General features: G+C 66.9%; 1 protein-coding gene across 9 annotated transcripts in view; it reads right to left on the bottom strand.

Annotated features, from left to right (window-relative positions):
* Positions 1–15,785, bottom strand: part of DNMT3A (DNA methyltransferase 3 alpha) — a 50,395-nt gene that overhangs the window by 16,740 nt on the left and 17,870 nt on the right. For 7 of the 9 annotated variants that reach the window (XR_014227668.1, XM_082306939.1, XM_082306941.1 and 4 more), the window contains 3 exons: positions 7,830–8,169; positions 3,462–3,508; positions 2,638–2,784 (listed from right to left, as the gene is read on the bottom strand). Coding sequence is in view for 8 of the 9 variants with exons in the window: in XM_082306939.1 (XP_082163065.1) it covers positions 2,638–2,784; positions 3,462–3,508; positions 7,830–8,169 (534 nt within the window). In the remaining variant the exon portion in view is untranslated. The remainder of the gene's footprint in view (positions 1–2,637; positions 2,785–3,461; positions 3,509–7,829; positions 8,170–15,785) is intronic. The other 2 variants (XM_082306940.1, XM_082306946.1) reach the window with 1 other exon arrangement.

The following is a 15,785-nucleotide window of genomic DNA, read 5'->3' as shown; positions in this document are numbered from 1 at the left end:
CTGGGGTGCTGGGGCACGGGCGGTGGGCGTCCCTGCCGTGGGTGGCACGGGGCCGTGCCTGGCACATGGCGGGGGAAGCCCCGGCACCGTCTGGGGATGAGGAGTGGCCATGCCCGGCTGCCGGGACGCCGCCAGCCCGCGCCGCTCGCTAAAAATACGCCCCAGAGGTGGCTGATTACAGGTTTGGGGACCTCCGCAGAGAGGAAACAGCCAGTGCCGAAGGGCTCCAGCTTGGCGAGACAAGGCAGGGCTGGCGCCGGCACCGGGCAGGTTTGCCGGGCATGGGGGCCGTGCCGTGGGGGCCCCTTCCCGGAGAGCAATTCCTGTCCCCCAGCCCTCCGGGTCCCTGGCACCCCCAAAGGAGCAAACCCCTTTGGGGCACAGCCAGCGCCGTACCGGAGCACGGCCGGCACCGCGGCCGGCACGGGGAGCTCACCGGAGGGAGGGAAAGGGCGAGGCTCCCCCCACGACGGAGCCGGCCGGGCTGTGGGCGGCGTGTCCCGTCCCCCGCCCCGGGGGACCGCGACGCTGACACCACCAGCAAGTGACAATTGGTGCTGGGCACGCAGCTCGTGGGCGGCCGGCAGCCGAGATGGGGGGAAAAGGCCGATCCAGCCTGAAAACGAGTCAGGCTTTCTCCCCGTAATGAAAAGAAAACACTTATTCTTATTAGAAAAATAAAGGAATTAAACGCGGCTAAATTCAGCATTGTTTGAGAATGAGAGACTCCTCAAAAGAAGGATTTTGATTTTTTTAGCATTTTTTTTCCCAATTATTTTTGGCTGACGAGCGATTCTGGCTGACCTGAATCTGCATTTGTTTTGGCGAGCGAACCGTGTGTTGGAAAATCGTTACTCAGCGGCTTCAACCACCAACCTCCCCGGCCGTGCCGAGCGGCGGTTTGCCCGACACGCGCAGCATGGTGCGGCACAGCCGGCAGCTGCCTGCGCTGGCCGGCACGCGGCACGGGCATGGGGCTGCGAGGCCGGGCACTGCCGGGGCAGCCCCCCACCGGCCCGTGTCCGGAGCCCGCGGTGCAGGGACCCGTCCATGGCTCTGCCACAGCAGCTGCAGCGCTGCCGGCCAGAGCGCGGCTGCACCGGCGGCCGTGCCGCTCTGCGGCTGCGGGCGAATGCCTGCATCGCTGGTGCCCCTGCGCCGGGCAGGGGCGGCAAACCCTGGCCATGACCGTGTGTTTGGCAAAGCCCCCTCCAGGCACACAGCCCACTGGTGCCTGGGGGTGCCCACCCCGGCCGGGACACCCCCAAGACACCCCCCGGCTCCACCGGCCCGCCCCGTGCCTGGCCAAACCTCTGCCCACGGGCGGCAGCTGCACACAGACCCCGGGTCCAGCGGTGATCCCCCCACGCCGCCGGCTGCCAGCCCCCCTGGGGCAGTGGGATCCCCGTGTGTGCCGGCCACCCCAGGAGGAGCCGGTCCACAAGATCCCCTGGCACAGCCACCCCGGCCGTGCCCTGTGCCCCATGGGGTCGCTGTGGCTGTGCCAGCCGTGCCCTGTGCCCCATGGGGTCACTGTGGCCGTGCCAGCCGTGCCCTGTGCCCCATGGGGACATCGTGGCTGTGCCAGCCATGCCCTGTGCCCCATGGGGTCACTGTGGCCGTGCCAGCTGTGCCCTGTGCCCCATGGGGTCACTGTGGCCGTGCCAGCCGTGCCCTGTGCCCCATGGGGACATCGTGGCTGTGCCAGCCGTGCCCTGTGGGATGTCCCGGCTGTGCCAGCCTCCCCCCGTCCCCGCGCGGTGCCAGCATGACGGCGCTCGGCAGCGCCGGGCTATAAATAGTGCCGGGGGCGGCGGTGGTGCGAGGGGACCTGTTGCCAGGGAGACCCGCTGGTAGCGGGGGATGACACGGAGAACGGGGCGAGGGGGGAGCGGCGGGGACGCCGGTGGGGCCGGGACCCCCGGGGTGCCCGCAGAGCCCCACAGCACCCCTGAGCAGCTATTGGCACCGCGGCCTGCCCGCAGCCCTGCGCCTGCGCGGGGGCTCCCGCCGCCCCCAGCCTCCCGCCGCTGCCCTCGGCTTTGCTGATTTCGGCTGCGTCACGGCGCGCGCTGGTTCCCCAGGAAACCAGCAGGAACGGCACATCCCGGCACATCCCACAGCACATCCCGTGGGAGAAGGAAGGGCCCCGCGCTGCCCGTACCGGCAGGCCCCCTGCGCCGGCGGCTGCGCACACTGGGCCCCTCGCCCCTGGCTTACGGTGGCCCCTGGGGGGGGCACAGGTGTGAGAAGCAAAGCTGCCCGCCCTGGCCGCGGCACAAAACCCGGGTGCTGGCACGGCAGTGGCACCGCCGCAGCGGTCCCGTGGGGAGCGCCCACTCCACCGCCAGCCCCACGGCACGGCGCAAGCCAGGGTGCCCTGTGGCGGGGCTGCCCGCCCGAGCCCCCACCCTGTGCTGACCGCCCCTCATGCAGCCGGTGACCCCGGCACCGCCGGCGCTCTGCCTGCCGTCATTAGGGATGCCACGTTAGCCATGGGAGCCTTGGAGACAGCTAAACACAGTGGGGCTTGGGGGGTCGGACCACGCAGGACTGCACAGCCCACCCCATCCTGGCATCACTGCCATGCCGCAGTGCCCCCCTCCCCGCCCACTCCGGTGGCGTCTGGCTCCTTACCTCCCTCTTCCAGCGGGCCAGCCACTCGTCCCGCTTCCTCTTGCTGATGTAGTAGGGGTCCCCGGCCTGGAAGGTGTGCCGCTGCATGGGCCGCTGCCGCAGGCTCGACTCCCAGCCCAGCCCGCCGCGCAGCCGCCCGCGGGAGCCCTGCCGCCGGAGGGAGAGAGAGAAGGTTGAAGGCCGCGGCTCCAGCGCTGCCGCAGGCACCGGGGATGGCAGCGCGGTGGGAGCCGTGGCCCGGGACAGGCAGGGCTCTGGGGGGCAGCGGGCTGGGGACGGAGCGGAGCTGCGCGGGGGGGCTGGAGGTGGGCACCCCGCTTGTGCACGCTGGGACCGGCGGGGAGACGGGCACGGGGGCACTGCCTGCCTGGGCTGCACCAGGGCCAGGCACCACGCCGTGGCTGTGCACCTCGATGGGTGCTGCCAGCGCCATCCCGGGCATGGATCTGCCCCAGGCCGACACGCTCTGCCCGGGCACCTGGGGGAGGTGGGGGGTCAGCCCGGGCAAGCACCATCCCACGGGCAGGGCACGATGGAGGGGGGTTCACCGGCCTGGCCACAGCTCGGTGCCGTCATCCCCAGCAGAGAGGCAGGCGCTGCCTGGTGCTCGGCTGCGTCGAGGCGCAGGAGCCCAGGACCCCCATCCCACCGGGGACCCCGTCCCTGCAGGCCCCCCGCGGCCGCTGGCGCCGAGGGAGCGGGGGGTGCTGGTTCCTGTGGGCACGGGGCGCGCTGCGCTGGCCGGTGGGCTGCAGGGCCGTGCCCCTCTCCTGCGGGTGCCTCGGCGCGGCCCCGGCGGGGGCCCAGCCCTGGGACATACTTGCCTCCATTTTCAGGGTGTCGAAGTTGTTTTCTTCCTTCTCTTCCTTGCCTGCACAGAGAACAGAGAGCAGCCATCAGCCGGGGCGATCAGCTCGGTGCTACGGGGCAGGGCACCCAGGCCCCCGCGGGGGAGAAGGGGGCCCACCTGGGACCCCCAAATCCGGCTGGGGGCTGACCCTGGGCTGGGGAAGGGCACCCATCGCCGCCGTGTGAGGCCAGGGCCGTGCTCCCCGGGGGACGCCGACTGCCGGGACGTGAGCTGGCTGCTCCTGTGCCCCGTGCCCGCAGCCTGGCCAGGGGGTCCGGGGGTCTGGGGGGTCCGGGGGAGCGGCCCCCGCTGGGGCCGGGGCGGGCAGGGGAAGCGCGCGGAGCCCCGCTGGTTTCCTGTGCTATCGGCACATCTCGCGCGCTGCAGGTACGCGCCGAGCCGCTGCCGGGAAAGCGGCTAAAAATAACCCCGACCGTTTCTGGGGTTGCAAACCTCCGCGCACCCCGAGCTGCCGGGGGCTGGGGCGGAGCGGGGGCAGCGGGGTCGGAGCATGGGGCACGCCGGCGTGCGCGGGGGACGGCACCCACCCACCCGTGCCTCGCTGCGGGCAGCCCTGCGGTGGGTCCCTGCGCCGGGGAGGGCACCTCTCTCCTGGGTGCCGGCGTCCCTCCGTGCTTTGCCCCGGCTGCTGGGCACGGGCCGCCCCGGCACAGGCCTGGGCTGCAGGGGAGGGGCTCGGCCGGGACCCCGGTGTCCCCTCGCCAGCTGAACACGCACCCTGTTTTGCTGCAGCCACCGCCCCCCCGGGCGCCCACCCACCCCTGCGTGACACCCGGATAGTCCCTCGCAGCCGGCACATGGGGACCCGACTCCCCCGCGGCAGCGGGCCCCCGCCGCAGAAGCAGCGAGACCTGAGCAGGAGAGCAGAGACCTGCTCTGAGTGCTGGGGGACACTGGGGACAGCGGGGGACACTGGGGGACAGGAGCTTTCTGGCCCCGTGCTGGAGGCAGGAGTGTGTGTGTGCCCTGGGGGTGTCTGGCCAACCTGTCCTCTTGGTCCTGCCCACGGGCACGGGGATCCCAGGTGGGGAAACTGAGGCACGGGAGAGGGGACCTGGCCTGTTCTGAGATGCTGGTCCCTTCCATCACTGGGTCCAGCAATCCAGGCACTGGGACTGGCCCAACTGGGGGGCGCTGTCCAAACTGGGGACATGCAGCCTGCGTCCCCACCTCTCTGCCGCCCTGCCCACTGCACAGCTGTGGGGTGCAGAGCCCAGCACCGGGCTGTTACCGGTGCCAGGGCTGCCGCAGCACCTGCCTGCGATGGGCCACGGCAGCCCCGTGGCTGCAGCTCACTGCCTGAGCATCCTGCACGTGCCCGGCACAGCCGGGGCTCGGCAAATCCCCCTCCCTCAGCTCCTGCCCGTCCCAGCACGCCGTGGCAGCGCCGTGTCCCGTGCTCGCTGCCGGCCTGCTGCGCCGACGGGCCAGGACGCAGAGTTACCGACCGACGGCGGGATCCTGCCCGAGACCTTCCCCCACGGGATTTCGGCAGGGATGGGACGGGGGGACAGCGAAGGGGTGCAAAGCTGACGGGGCAGCCAGTAAGTCGTGCTTGGGCAGCGTGGGAAGGGCAGGTCCTCGGCCCCGCGCTGGGTCAGAGCGGCAGCGAGAGGTGAAAAGCCAGTCTGCGAGGATGGAGGCAGGAGTGCAGGAGGAGGGGGTGAGGGTGCTCGGGAGAGCCCTCTGGCCCGCCGGGCAGGAGGCAGCAGGAGCTGAAGGACCAAAGAGCAGACGAGGATCTGGCAGGAGCCAAGCCTGTGGCTGGAAGGTGACGATGCCGCCGCTAGCCTCGGCACAGGCACGGCCGAAGCACTGGGAATGGTTTCTATGGAAGGGAGCGAGCTCCCGGCGGCTGTGACGGCTCCCCCAGAGAGCCCCCGGGCACTGCCGGGTACCGCTTTGACGCCGTCACCGGGGCACTTGCCCCGAGCCTGGCGGAGGAGCCTCGGAGCAGCGCCGGGGCAGGCAGCCCACGGCCGCAGCCGGGCACCAGCTGTGCTTGCAGGAAAGCGCTGGAGAAGAGAGGAGGGCAGGGAAGAGCCTCCCGATGATCAGAAAGCACCTGCCCGGCAGGGACGCAGGCAGCTGCCCCTCTGCCTGCGCGGTGAGAGAGCGGGAGGATGAGCACCACGCGCAAGGGCCCCGCGGGCAGGTCAGGCCACGGGAGGATGGGCTGTGTAATGCCGAGGGGAAAGGGCTGAACACCAGCCCGAGGCTGGAAGGCGAAGCCTGACCTGCTCACGGCACCCACGCTCACGCGCTGTGCTCACAGCACCGTGCTCGTGTTCCCTCCGGCGCCCGCTGCTACCCAGAGCTCTGCCGTGCACGGGAGCGGGCAGCGGGGCACCCCTGGGGCTGTCTCCACCCCACTCCATGCTGGCCCCCACATCGGGGCGTGCTGCACCATGACCCGCGCCCAACCACGGCATGCCCGGCCCAGCAAGCTCCCCTGCCCATCTGCACCGCGCTCCCAGCTATGGCTTCTCCGCTCCCTCAGCTGCCGGCTCTGTGCCTTGTGACTGCAGCAGCATCTGCATTGCTCGTCTCCATCCCAGCCCTGCCTCATCTGTCTCCATCCCAGCCCTGCCTCAGCCGCCTCCAGCCCTGCCTCTCCCCGCTCCATCCCAGCCCTTCCTTGCTTGTCTCCCTCCCTCGTTCAGCATGGCCGGCAGTAGGTCTCTGTGCCGATCCAAGTCGAGAAGCCCCCGAGAGCCAGAGCCTGATGCCCCCTCGTTCTCACCCTGCTTCTGCTCCGCAGTGCCCCGCAGTGCCAGCGCGGTGACACCCCAGCTCCGTCCCCGCCCTGCTGCCAGCTGCCCGTCCCCCGCTGTGGGGAGAGCACGGCCCCCTGTCCCGGCCCCCCATCCCGGCTCAGGGCTGGTCCGAGCTGCCCCATCCCACCACCCGGCACCTCCGGGCCAAGAGTGGTGGTGGCAGCGGGGCCACAGGCCGGTGTGTGCCTGGGGGGAGCCGGGGCCAGTGCTGGGCCCCGCCGTGGCCTGCGCCAGAGCCGGGCACCCCTTTCTGGCTGCGGAGAGCGGAGCGGACATGACACACCCACGGACCGGTGCGGGCCAGCCCCCGCTGGGTCCCCCCCGGTCCAGCCCCCAGCTCCCGCCGGGCCACCCAGGGCCGCCGCCCGGCACCGCAACCAGAGTCGCCGGGGACGGGGACACCACCTCCGCCCCTGGCAGCCTGTGCCCGTGTCACCCTTGCACTGAGGAGCATGCCCCGGCGTCCAGAGGGATCCTCCCCTGGCCCAGTTTGTGCCCACAACCCCTGGTCCTGGCACTGGGCACCACTGGAAGAGCCCGGCTCTGTCCTCTTGGCCCCCTCCCTGCAGGTATTTATAGCCATGGATGCCGTCCCCCTGAGCCTCCTCTGCTCCAGGCTGAGCAGCCCCAGCTCCCTCAGCCTCTCCTCATAGCAGAGATGCTCCAGTCCCGCGGCATCTTGGTGGCCCCTCACTGGACTCTCTCCAGTCTGTCCGCATCTCTCTTGTACTGGGGAGCCCAGCACTGGACCCAGCACTCCCGGGGTGGCCTCCTCAACCAGCAGGTAACCTAACGCAGCCCAGGACACCATTTGCTGTCGTTGCACGAGGACCCGCTGCTGGCTCATGCTCAGCTTGGTGTCCACCGGGACCCCCGGGACCTTCTCTGCCGAGCTGGGTGCTCCCAGCACGTGCTGGTGCCTGGGGCTGATCCTCAGTGCGGCGCTGAGCCCACCGCCTCGCGCGCTCCCTGCAACGCCCAGAGCGGCACCGGCACCGGAGCTGGCACCTCCTCGGCACCAGGGCAGCGTGGCCCCAGGTCCGCACCATGCACGCGCCTCCCGCTCTGCCCCCAGCGCATGCAGGGCTGCCATGCAAAGCGGCACAAGCACCGGCGGCGGCGGGCACGCGCCAGGGCAGGCTCGCACGCAGGCAGGGGCACGCCTGCGCCACAGGGCACCTGCACTGGCTGCGCTGGCAGGACGGGGACCGACCTCCCCTCCTGCCCGCCCTGTTCCTACTGGGGGAGCGAAGCCCGTCGGGAAGGGCGGCGCAACAGGACGAGCATGCGAGGGCAGCCCCCCGCTCTGATCTGCTGCCCCCACCCCAAATCCCCGGTGGCACGGAGGGGCTCAGCCCGTCTTCCTCCTCCTGAGGCAGCGCTCCCCAGCCCGGGAGCTGCTGCAGCCCGGGCCCCTCCCGGGGATGGCATGCCGGGCAGGGCGGTGGGGGCCGGGGGTCCCCGGAGGGGCGCAGTGGGTGCCGGCGGGACCGCGGGCAGAGCCGCAGCCCCGTAGCGGGGAGCCCTCAACGCTAAGGTCTTACTTTTCTCTGCGGCCTCCAGGAGTTTCCTCCTCCCGCGTTTCTTCTGGGGGTCGGAAGGGGCCAGCTCACCCTCATCGGCCGGGGCGTCCAGGCCCTCCTTGGGGGTGCAGCGGCCGTTCTCCAGCGCCCGGCCCGTCTCGCCGTCTGGCAGGCTCTCCGTCTCGTCCTCCTCGGGGCGCCCGCCCTTGGGGCTCGCGCCGCCCTCCTCCGCGCCCTTCCACTGGGCACTGTCCCCCTCCACGTCCCCGTTGGGCAGCGGCTCGGCAGGGCTGGCCTCCGGGCAGGGCGCAGGGCACTTGGGGATGGCTGCGATGTCTTTGGGGGTGTCACTGCTTTCCACCTGCCGAGAAGGAGAGGGAAAGGATCTGCGATGGGTGCTGGCAGGGGGACCACGTCCCCACGTGCGCCCCCACCTGCGCCCCCAGCCCGCACCCCACCGGCCACCACCACCGGGCCCCACGGCGGGAGCCCTTGCACCACCTCGGTGCAACCGGCCCCATCCAGTCCCTGTCCCCGTCCCCGTTCCCCTGCCCTGACCCCACTTCCCCGCCACAGTCGGCACAGCACGAAGGGTATCTCCGGCACCGCAGCCCATACCCCCAGAGACACAGCTCCACGACGCGGTGAAAATCTGGGGACAAACGCGCATTACACCAAAAAGACCACGTTCCACCTCCTGCAGCTCAGGTGTGCTGGGCTGCTGCTGCCTGCAGGGGCTGGCAGGGTGCCCCAGGGTGGGACAGAGCTACCTTAAGGACCAGGACACGTGGCCATGGCACCCTCAGGACATGGACATGCTGTCATGACATCATGAGGACCATCACACAACGCCATGGCACCCGCAGGACCGGGATATATGGATGTGACATCATCAGGAACAGGACATGCTGCTGTGACACTGTCAGGACGAGGATATGCTGCAATGGCACCCTCAGGACTGGGACACACTGCCATGGCACCTTCAGGAACAGCACATGCTGCCATGACGTCCTCAGGAGCAGGACACATTGCCGTGACATCCTCAGGACACTGGACCCGCTGCCATGGCACCCTCCGGACCAGGACACACTGCCATGACACCCTCAGGACAAGGACACACACCCATGGCACTCTCAGGACCAGGACATGCTGTTGTGGCACCTTCAGGTCCAGGACACAAAGACATGACACCCTCAGGACCAGTACAAGTGGTCATGACACCTTCAGGACCAGGACAAATGGCCAAGGCACCCTCACGACCAGGACACGGCATCACGACACCTTCAGGACCAGGACACACAGATATGATACCCCCAGTACCTGGACACACTGTCATGAAACCCTCAGGACCAGGACATGATGCCGTGGCACCCCCAGGACTAGGATACGCTGCCATGACACCCTCAGGACCAGGACACAAGGCCACGGCACCCTCAGGTCCAGGACATGCTGTATTCACACCCTCAGGACAAGGACACCCAGCCAGGACACCCTCAGGACTAGGACATGGTGCCATGAAATCCTTAGGATCAGGAAAAACTACCACAGAATCATAGAGTCATGGAGTCATTTAGGTTGGAAAAGACCCATAAGACCATTGAGTCCAACCGTTAACCCAGCACTGCCAAGGCCACCACTAAACCATGTCCCTCAGCACCACATCTCCCCGGCTTTTAAATCCCCCCAGGGATGGGGACTCAGCCCCTGCCCTGGGCAGCCTGGGCCAGGCCCTGACAGCCCTTTGGGGGAAGGAGTTTTTCCCAATACCCAACCCAACCCTGCCCTGGCGCAGCTTGAGGCCGTTCCCTCTCGTCCCATCGCTTGTTCCTGGGGAGCAGAGACCGACCCCCCCGGCTCCAGCCTCCTTTCAGGCCGTTGCAGAGAGCGATGAGGGCTCCCCTCAGCCTCCTCTTCTCCAGGCTGAGCCCCCCCAGCTCCCCCAGCCGCTCCTCCCCAGCCTTGTGCTCCAGCCCCTGCCCCAGCCTCGCTGACCTGCTCTGGCCATGGCACCCTCAGGACCTGGACACAGCGTCATGACGCCTGCAGGACCAGGACACACTGCCACAACACACTCAGGGCTAGGACACAACGGCATGGCACCCTCATGATGAGGACACACAGCCATGACACCTTCAGGGCGAGGACACGCTGCCATGACACACACAAAACCAGGGCATGGAGCCATGGCCTCCTCAGGACCAGGACGCAGCCACAGCACCCTCAGGACCGAGATATGCAACCATGATGCCCTCAGGACCAGGACACCGTGCCGTGTCACACAACCAGGCAGCTGATCCGAGCTAACCAATGACGTATTCCCTTCAATACTTAGAGGGGGCCTACAAGAAAGATGGGGACAGGCTTTTTAGCAGGGCCTGCGGCGACACGACACGGGGGAATGGTTTTAAACTGAAAGAGGGGAGATTCAGACTGGACAGAAGGGAGAAATTGTTTGTGCTGAGGGTGGTGAGGCACTGGCCCAGGTTGCCCAGAGCGGTGGGAGATGCCCCATCCCTGGCCACATTCAAGGCCAGGTTGGACGGGGCTCTGAGCACCCTGGTCTGGGTGAAGCTGTCCCTGCCCATGGCAGGGGTGGGACTGGGTGGCCTTTGGAGGTCCCTGCCCACCCAAACCGTTCTAGGATCCTACGATGTTGCACGCCATGTAACGCCACGATCAGCACTAAAAAGGGAGCGGAGGGGGTTTGGGTAAGTTAGACATCTTTTGCTCAGGAACTGGCTGGTCTACCCATGCCGGGTGAGTGATGGCCTTTGCATCACTTGGTTTGTTCCATTTTCTTTCCCTCTTCTGCCACTTCTCTTATTTAACAATCCTCATCTCGACCCACACGTTTTCGTGCTTTTACTCTTCCTTTCCTACTCCCCCATCCCACTGGGGGTGGGTGGGAAGTGAGCAAGCGGCTGTGTGGTTCTTAGCTGCCTGCCTGGGTTAACCCACAAGATACCCTCACCAGGACACACGGCCATGACACCCTCAGGACCAGGACATGCAGCCACGGCATCCTCAGGACCAGGACACACGGCCATGACACCCTCAGGACCAGGACATGCAGCCATGGCATCCTCAGGACCAGGACACATGGACATGACACCCTGAGGACCAAGACAAATGGAGGTGACACCATGAGGATGAGGACACAGAGCCATGGCACACTCAGGACCAGGACACACGGACATGACACCCTCAGGACCAAGACAAATGGAGGTGACACCATGAGGACGAGGACGCAGAGCCATGGCACACTCAGGACCAGGACACACTGCATGGCAGCTTCAGGTCCAGGACAAGTAGCCAAGACAACCTCCAGACAAAGACACATTGCAATGACGCCCTCAGGGACAGGACACAATGCCGTGGTATCCTCAGAACAACAACACATCGACGTGACACCCACAGGAGCTGAACACAGGGATGTGACACCCTCCGGACCAGGACACAATGCCATCGCACCCTCGGTACGAGGACACAACATCACGACACACTCGGGAGCAGGACACACTGCCATAACACCTTCAGGACCAAGACAACCTTCCATGGCAGCCTCAGGAGCAGGACACACGGACGTGGCACCCTCAGGACCAGGACCATCTGCCAAGGCACCCTCAGGACCAGGACACCGAGCCATGGCATCCTCAGCATCTGCACCCACTACCATGAAATTCTCAGGATCAAGACAAGCTGCCACGGCGCCTGCAGGACCTGGATACATAGACATCATAGAATCACGGAATGGTTTGGGTTGGAAGGGACCTTCAAAGACCATCTAGCCCAACCCCCCCTGCCAAGGGCAGGGACGCCTTTCACTAGATCAGGTGGCTCAAAGCTCCATCCAACCTGGCCTTGAACACTTGCAGGGAGGGGGCATCCACAACAGGTCGCAATAAAGTCTCCCCAGGAACAGGGGAAACAATGCCATGGCACCTCAGGACAAGGACACAGGGATGTGACACTACGAGGACCTGGATACACTGCCAAGACACCTTCAGGACAAGGACAAGCTGCTATGACACGCTCACGACCAGGACACGGTGCCACAGCATCCTCAGGACCAGCAGACATGGACATGACACCCTCAGGACAAGGACAGAATGGCACAGCACCCTCATGACAAGGACGCACAGCCATGGCACCTTCAGGACCAGGACACAACGCCATGTCTCCCACAAAAAAAAGGACGTTGAGCCATGGCCTCCTCAGGACCAGGACACACATCCACAGCACGCTCAGGACCAAGATACACAACCATGACACCCTCAGGACCAGGACACGATGCCATGAAACCCTCAGGAGCCAGACATGCTGTCACGACACCCTCAGGACAAGGACACACTACCACAACAGCCTTAGGATAAAGAAAACCAAAGCCCTGGCACCCTGAGGAGCAGGACACATTTCCATAGCACCCTCATAACCAAGACACAATGCCATGACAGCCTCAGGACTAGGACATGGTGCCATGAGATCCTCAGGAGCAGGACACAACGCCATGACAGCCTCAGGACGCATGGCAATGACACCTGGAGGAGCAGTATACACTGCTATGGCACCTTCAGGAGAAGGACACAATGCCATGACACTTTCATGGCCAGGACAAATGGTCATGAAACCCTCAGGACACTGGACACACAGATGTGACACCAGGAGGGCCAGGAAATACAGCTGTGGCACCTTCAGAACCAGGGCACAATGTCATGACATCCTCAGGACCAGGACAGACTGCCATGGCACTCTCAGGACCAGGACACACCACTGTGTCATGCTGAGGACCAGGATACACCACCATGGCATCCTCATGACCAGGAGGAAATGCCATGGCACCCTCAGGACCAGGACACAGTGCCATGATGCCCTCAGGACGAGGACACGCTACCATGGCACCCTCAGGATCAAGACAAAAAGAGGTTGACGCCATGAAGACCAGAACACAGGGCCATGGCACTCTCATGACCAGGACACATGGCCATGGCACCCTCAGGTCCAGAACACACTGCCATGACACTTGCCAGCTGCAGTAACACCCTCAGGACCACGACACAACGACACGGCACCCTCAGGACCTGGACACCGGGACATGACACCCACAGCACCCGGACAGAAGTATGTGACACCACGAGGATACGCTGTCATGGCACCTTCAGGGCCAGGACATGCTGCCATGACACCCTAAGGAACAGGACACGCTGCCATGACATACTCTGGACTAGGACACAACACCATGACACCCTCGGGACAAAGGACACGCATCCACGGCAGCCTCAGGATCAAGATGCAAGGATGTGACACTATGAGGACCTGGATACAACGTCGGGGCACCTTGAAGACCAGGACAAACCGCCATGACACCCTGAGGACCAAGACAAAATGGAGATGACACCATGAGGACCAGGACGTGGAGCCACGGCACTCTCGGGACCAGAACACGAGGCCACGGCGCCCTCAGGACCAGGACACAACACATGGCAGCTTCAGGTCCAGGACAAGTGGTCAAGACACCCTCAGGACCAAGACACACCTCCATGGCACACTCGGGACCAAGACTCCCTGCAGTGACACCCTGAGGAGCAGGTCATTTTGCAGTGAACACCCTCAGGACCAGGACACACCACCATGGCACCCTCAGGACCAAGACACAAGGGATGACACCACGAGGACCTGGATACACTGCCATGACACCTTCAGGACCAGGACAAGTGTCCATGAAACCCTCAGAACCGGGACACACGGCCAGGACACCCTCAGGACCAGGACATGGCGCCATGGTACCCTCAGGACAAGGACACACTGGGTTGTCACCCGGCCACTCCCATCCCCACGTCGGCGAGGACAGCCCCTGTGCAGAAGGGACGCTCGCGCTGGCCGTCCTGCCCGGCTCGCCTGTGCTGCAACGCCGCGGCGCGGGGCCGGTGTTGGGTACCCGCCACTCCCGCCTGTCCCCGCTGGCGCCGGGGACACGGGGCCGCCCTCCCCAGGACGGCGGTGCCTGTGCGCGCTTGTGTGAGAGACAGGCGGAGCCAGGGCCTGTGGCAGCCGTGCGCGTGTGTGCGCCACAGGCAGAGCCAGCCACCGAGGCATGCGCGTGTGACAGGAAGGGACGAGGCGTGTGACAACCATGTGCGGGCGCATGGCAGCAGGGACAGCCCGTGTGGGCGTTCCTACGTGTGTGTGCACAACAGGCAGAGCCAGGCCCTGTGACAACCCTGCGTGCACACGTGTGTGCAAGCGTGACACACAAACGTGGCCCACGGTGTGTGCGAGTGCGAGAGTGAGAAAGAGCGTGACAGGCACAGCCGGGGCCCGTGACGTGCCCGCGCGTGTGTCAGACGGGCAACGCCAACACCCGTGGATGGGTGTGCGTGTGCGACAGGCGTGTGTGTGTGTGTGACAGGCGGTGCCAGCGTGTGCGACAGGCGGGTGTGCGTGTGTGACAGGCGGTGCCGGCGCCCGCAGGAAGCGTGCAGCCAGCCCCGGCTCGCAAGTGCAGCAACAGAGCGGCGAGCGTGAGACATGGGGGAGGACCGTCTGTGCCGGCACTCACCGGCACGCCCGGCCCGAGCGTGTGCCCGTGTGACAGACAGCGCCGACGTGAGTGTGGCAGACGGCGGTGCCGAGCGCGCGAGCAAGGCCGCGGGGCCGGGGATGGCATCGCGGGTGCCCCGCCATGCCGCCGGCCCTGGTGGAGCCGCACGGCATGGCACGGGCCAGTGGCGGCGGGAGCGGGAGCGGAGTCAGAGCGAGAGGAGCAGCCCGGCTTGGCGGTTTCCGTGGCGAAGGAGAGTGAAAGTGCTGCTGCGTCACTGCGACAGCCAGCGCCGGACGTGTGGCGCAGCCGCGGCAGGGTGGGCTCTACCTCCACCACTCGCCCGGGCCCCGGTCGGCCCCGCTGCCACGGTGCCGGGGAGCACCCGGTCCCCTCCCGGGCACGCTCCTGGGGGGTGCAGGCTCACCCCATGCTGGCCCCCAGGGGCCCCATCCCTGGGGCTCAGCCCTTGCCGGCATGGCACAGCGGAGCCGTTCGGGCACCAGCACCGTCCTCCCTGGAGACCCCCTGCACTGCCCATGGGCGTGGGGTGCCCATCCCGGCCTCACCCCAGCTCCCCCAGCACCAGCGGCCAAATACCCTAAGGACAGACACCCACGGGTGCTGCCGGTGCCTCCTGGTGCCGCCAGGGCTGGGAGCTGAGGAGGTGGCACCCGGCTCCGCTTCCTGTGCCCTGCGCTCGCCTCTGCGAGCTTGTGCACCCCCGAGCCCCGTGCTCGCCCCCATGAGCTTGTGCACCCCCAGCCCCACGCTCCCCTCCCCATCCCTGTCCCCCCCGGCCCCGCAGCAGAGGCTTTGCAAGAAGCCGGGAGCACCGGCGGCTTTGCGGGATCCCAGGGACGGAGGGAGAGGACCCAGGTTTGCTCCCAGCCCAGCCGTGCCCAGCCCTGCCTGGCCAAGGCACGCTGGCATGCATGGCGGGGAGCAGGCAAGCCCTGCCTGCTACCCTGCCTGCTGCCCTGCCTGGGCTGGAGCAGGGCCCCCCATCTCTGCGGCAGTGACGCCAGGAAACGTGGCCGCGCTGTGGGGACAGGCAGCCCACCGGCACCGTCCCTGGGCCGCCACCCCCACCTCCGCCCTGGCCCTCCCGTCTCCCCGTGGCGGCGCGGGGCTGGCGCGGCACCGGGGTGGCATGGAGGGGAGCCGGCTGCAGGGACCCTTCTGCCCGTCTCCAGCAAACTACATGTCCCAGGATGCACCGTACAGCGGCAGGGTGCGCAAATGCCGAGCTGCCAGCCAGGCTTGGCATGAACCGGGGTGCCCATGGTGCTGCCGGAGTGCCCGTGGTGCTGCCCACCCTCCCCTGCCCCGGGGCTGCCGGGAAGGGGCCCGGGGAGGGGATGCCGAGGCCGAGGCGCAGGGCAGGAGCTCTGGGGGGTGGCAGGTGGCGGGGGAGCCTTTGCTCTCCAGAGCTCACC

Source organism: Platalea leucorodia (genome assembly GCF_965183815.1).
Source record: "Platalea leucorodia genome assembly, chromosome: 3".
NCBI lineage: Eukaryota > Metazoa > Chordata > Aves > Pelecaniformes > Threskiornithidae > Platalea > Platalea leucorodia.
This window is presented reverse-complemented; position numbering and strand designations above follow the sequence as displayed.